Source organism: Pseudophryne corroboree, chromosome 6, assembly GCF_028390025.1.
Source record: "Pseudophryne corroboree isolate aPseCor3 chromosome 6, aPseCor3.hap2, whole genome shotgun sequence".
NCBI lineage: Eukaryota > Metazoa > Chordata > Amphibia > Anura > Myobatrachidae > Pseudophryne > Pseudophryne corroboree.
Genome location: NC_086449.1, coordinates 15,417,784 through 15,422,844, shown reverse-complemented (window position 1 = coordinate 15,422,844; position 5,061 = coordinate 15,417,784). Strand labels below are relative to the sequence as shown.

The 5,061-nt window shown below is 34.2% G+C and overlaps 1 protein-coding gene across 1 annotated transcript; it reads right to left on the bottom strand.

Moving 5' to 3' along the window:
* Positions 1–1,815: 1,815 nt before the first annotated feature.
* On the bottom strand, positions 1,816–2,628 carry LOC134934021 (olfactory receptor 5A1-like). Its single transcript, XM_063929542.1, has one exon. The coding sequence runs from the start codon at positions 2,626–2,628 to the stop codon at positions 1,816–1,818; it is 813 nt and encodes a 270-aa protein (XP_063785612.1).
* Positions 2,629–5,061: the final 2,433 nt, after the last annotated feature.

Genomic DNA, 5,061 nt, shown 5'->3' with positions numbered 1-5,061 from the left:
TTCAAACTGAAATCTGAGTTGCAGTGTAAAAATAAAGCAGACAGTATTTACCCAACAAAGAAACAAAATAATCCACCCAAATCAAACTCTCTCTGCACATGTTACATCTGCCCAACCTGCAGTGCACATGGTTTTGCCCATTAGGGAAAGATTTTGCTTTTTGCAATCAGGTCTGAATTAGGTCCTCAGTCGCACACAGATGTACAAATCTAACACCCCAAATTGATCACTGCAAGCTGGTAATTTTACTTTTGTACTGTATCTGTTACCAAACAGAACTCATTTGTGGTTTAATGTCATCCATCTTTATTTAGTATGCATGTGACTGGTGCAGATTCAATTGTGGACATGAAATTACAAAAATCCCAATGTCCTCAGTGCTGAGAAATACAGGCAGATAGATTTCCATCATGCAGTACCAACAGAGAGGCATCTGATTGGCTCCAAATTTATTCTGCAGCAGGATAAAAGCCCCAAACACACAGCCAATGTCATTAAGATCTATCTTTAATGTAAAGAAGAACAAGGAGTCCTGGAAGTGATTATATGGCCACCACAGAGCTCTGTGGGGGCTCAACATCTTCAAGTCTGGATTACATGAAGAGACAGAAGTATATGAGCAAGCCGGTACCCACAGGAGATCTGTGTTTCGTTCTCCAAGATATTTGGAAAAACATCCCTACCAAGTTCCTTCAAAAACTGTGTGCAAGTGTACCAAGATGAATTGATGCTGTTTTCAGGGCAAAGGATGGTCACACCAAATATTGATTTGATTTAGATTTATCTACTGTTCATTCACTTTGCGTTTTGTTAATTGCTAAAAATAAAGTATTAACACTTCTATTTTTGAAAGCATTCTTGATATTTTTTTCCACACCTGCCTAAAACTATTGCAAAGTACTGTACATAAAGTCAGTGAAAATGAAAAGAAATGTTAAAAATTGTGGAAAAAAGTAAGAAATGTGAATATTATATAACCAAAGCTCAAATTTTCCTGTTATCCATGGAGGCTACATGCCCTATCCCATAATGGTAGCCAAGATCACTACTGAGCATGTGCAGGGGCTATCTTATTTATAGACTGCAAGAGCAACATAATGGAACAAATAAGTCTCCTGCTTAACTCCAGAACACCAGTTGAGGCCCCCTTAGTGGGTGGTGGGTTACTTCCCCTTCTTCAAACTTTGAAGGCTAACTGTATTTAAACTTTAATTTATGATTATTAAGCATCAGCCCCCTTTCAGACTGCATTTGCTAACCTGGCTTATTGGGTTGGTGGCATTGATGATGACGCAGTAAGGGCAGCACTTGGAGATAACATTTCTTTGTTTTGAGTTGAACATATCTACAAATTTGATGATGATGTAATTTTTTATTTTTATTTTATTTATGTAAATTTCTTTTATGAAAATGTTTTTTGTAAAATGGTTGCAATTTTGTTTCAATAAAAAACATTGCCTATTTAACTGTGCAATATCAAAACCTGCACAAACATAATTTCCAATAAAAATTCTGTTCAACTCTCAGCAAATTCAATCCACAAACAGACATTGAAAAAAATAGATAATGCTGTATCACCACTATTGTATATATGCAAATGGCTCAAGAACAAGTAAGGGACCTTCTTCTTTGCAAGTCAATTTGCAAACAAGTCCCCCACAATTGAAAATACAAGATCCCACCTGTACAGTGCCTCTCCAAATTGATTCAGTGTTCAAGTAGAGTTTCCTAATTGCCTCATACAGTACAAAATGACTAAAGCTTGTTGATGTTACTGTAAGTATAATTTCATACAATTTCATGGTATTTCATTTTTTAATTGGGTTTCCATAGCATCTCTGATTTCATTTGTTTTATTTTATTAAAGGCTTCTTTAAAATCCTTGTTTCTGATAGTATATATGATAGGATTAAGTAATGGAATTATCACAGTGTAACACAAAGACATGGTTTTGCTTAGTGTGGTTAGTCGTCTTGTAGGAAATACATAAACAATAATTAGGGTTCCGTAAAATAAGGTCACAACGGTCAGGTGAGAGCTGCATGTGGAGAAGGCTTTCTGTCTTCCAGTAAATGATGGTATCTTTAGAATAGTATGTACAATGTACACATAAGACATCACAATTATTATAAAGGGAATAAAAGTTGCAAAAACACCCATTATTATAGTCTGAAATTCAATTACAGTGGTATCTGAGCAGGAAAGCTGCACTATGGGCTTAAAGTCACAAAAGAAATGGTCAATGACATTTGGTCCACAGAAATGCAAATGGTAGATAGATATTGAATTGAGTAAAATCTGTAGAAAACATATTATCCAAACAATAATAAGAGATTTCACACAAAACCTTTGATTTATTATAGAATGATAGCGCAAAGGGTCACAGATAGCCAGGTACCGATCATAGGACATCACTGATAGAAGGAGACACTCAGAGGACTCTGCTGTCGCAAAGACATAAAACTGAGCGATGCATCCAATAAGAGACATAGTGCAGCCATCATACAGCACAATGTGTAGCAGGTTTGGAAGAATATCTGTAGTCAGTATGACATCAAATATTGATATCTGTGTAATGAAGAAGTACATAGGGGTCTGAAGGCTAGTGCTCAATACAAATAAAGTCATGATACAAATATTTGCAGAAATGGTCAAATAATAAATAAGTAACAGGAGTAAGAACATGGGAAGAGTAAAACTCTGAAGATTTGAAAACCCCAGAAGAATGACTGAGGTGACATTGTTCCTGTATGTTACCTGGGAAAGGAACATAAATCTATTCATTTATAGACCACCACCGCAGCTCAATCACAGCACGTGCGCACTGCAGCTCAGACGCATGATCAGAAAGAAAATTGATCACTGATTTGCGTAAAATAGCTGCTTTGCGACCACATCTGAATTAGGCTCAGTTTAACATGCTTCTGTATACTGCAGATAATTATTGGAGAGAAACATTTCTTCTTTCTGTTTATACTTCTATTTTACTTACCAGATAGCCCATGTTACAGTACAGTAGTGCACAAGTTTCAGAAGTAACTGCTGTACTAACTCTATATACACCTAAGAGAGCTTTATATGTAAGTGCGGATTTATTTAACCAACTCACTTTCCAAGGCTATCTACAGATAATTAGATAAACAAAAAAAGTATCATCTGCACCATTATCTTCCCTGGACAACATGTGACATTTACTAATAAAGGTAACCAATACCTAAATCAAGTATACTGTACTCCAAAACCGTTTTAATACAGCGTTTTTATAACTAATTCAGTTCTCCACAGATTAGTATTGGATATGGTCATTGCACTACTACATAGCATTATAAGTAGTTATTGTTTTTTTTATAATTCTTTGTTGTGTTTTATGTTCTGTTTAGAATTTTAATACACAGTATTATTATTTTTTATACAATGGCATGGTATTCATTATACTGTAGCATATGTGAGTTGTATAGATAGAAAAATATTTACCTTTTAGGGATTTTGCTTAATTTATTTATATCATTTTTCTTTGTATTAAACAGACATGGGAGAAGTCCATAATTGCTACTAACCCAATGGGCATTTTTAAATTTAGAAACTGGGTGTAGAGAACTGTCCTCTTTATCTCCATTCCAGGCATAGTAAATAGACCCCGAAGCCCATAAAATGTCTGGAATTTTTAAGATATGAAAGTTTATTATCAGCACTGTTAATTATAGAGACGCTAAAGGTAAACATCTATGAAACATGTTCTGTAAATGCAGAGATTTTCCTTTCACACAAATGCACTCACTGTACATTTGTTAAGTGTATTAACTGTATTGACTCATTCTCATCATACAAACTTCTGCTGTATCTTATTCTGCATCTGCAATGTATTTGAGATTTGTAATTCTGTATGTCTAGTTACTTTGCAATTTGTACTGTAATTCTCTATGTCTAGTTACTTTGCAATTTGTACTGTAATTCTGTATGTCTAGTAGCAGTATTTTGCAATTTGATCTATAATTCTGTATGTCTTTTTACTTTGCTATTTGTAGTTCTGTATGTCTAGTTACTTTGATATGTGTATTTATGTATGTCTAATTACTTTGCTATTTGAAGTTCTGTATGTCTAGTTACTTTGCAATTTGTACTGTAATACTATATGTCTGGTAACTTTGCAATTTGTACTGTAATTCTGTACGTCTAGATACTTTGCAACTTGATCTGTAATTCTGTATGTCTAGTTACTTTGCTATTTGTACTGTAATTATGTATGTCTAGTTACTTCGCTATTTGAAGTTCTGTATTTCTAGGTACATTGATATTTCTACTTTAATTATATTTGTCTAATTACTTAGCTATTTGTACTTTAATTCTGTATGTCTAGTTAATTTGCTATTTGTACTTTAATTATGTATGTCTAGTTACTTTGCTATTTGAAGTTCTGTGTTTCTAAATACTTTGATATTTCTACTTTAATTATATTTGTCTAGTTACTTTGCTATTTGTACTTTAATTCTGTATGTCTAGTTAATTTGATATTTGTACTTTAATTATGTATGTCTTGTTACTTTAATATTTGTATTTCTGTATGTCTGTTTACTTTGCAATTTGTACTGTGATTCTTTGTCTGTAGTTACTTTGATTTTTGTATCTTTGTATGTCTTGTTACTTTGCTATTTGTACTTTTATTCTGTATGTCTAGTTTCTTTGCTATTTATACTTTAATTCTGTATATCTAGTTGCTTTGCTATTTCTACTTTAATTCTGTTTTTCTAGTTACTTTGCTATTTGTACTGTAATTCTGTATATCTAGTTACTTTGCTATAGTGATGAGCAGGTTCGGTTCCTCGGGATCCAAACCCCCCCATACTTCACCCATTTTACACAATTCCGAGGCAGACTTGAATCTTCCCGCCTTGTTCGGTTAATCCGAGCGCGCCTGAACGTCATCATCCCGCTGTCAGATTCTCGCGAAATTCGTATTTAATATAAGGATCTGCGCGCCGCTGCCATTTTCACTCGTGCTTTGGAGATGATAGCGAGAGGACGTGGCTTAGTTCTCTCAGTTTCTGTGTTCAGTGTGCTGCA

Bases quoted from the DNA above. Each gene is read 5' to 3' on its own strand.
- LOC134934021 (XM_063929542.1), bottom strand. From the start codon at position 2,628: ATGACTTTATTTGTATTGAGCACTAGCCTTCAGACCCCTATGTACTTC.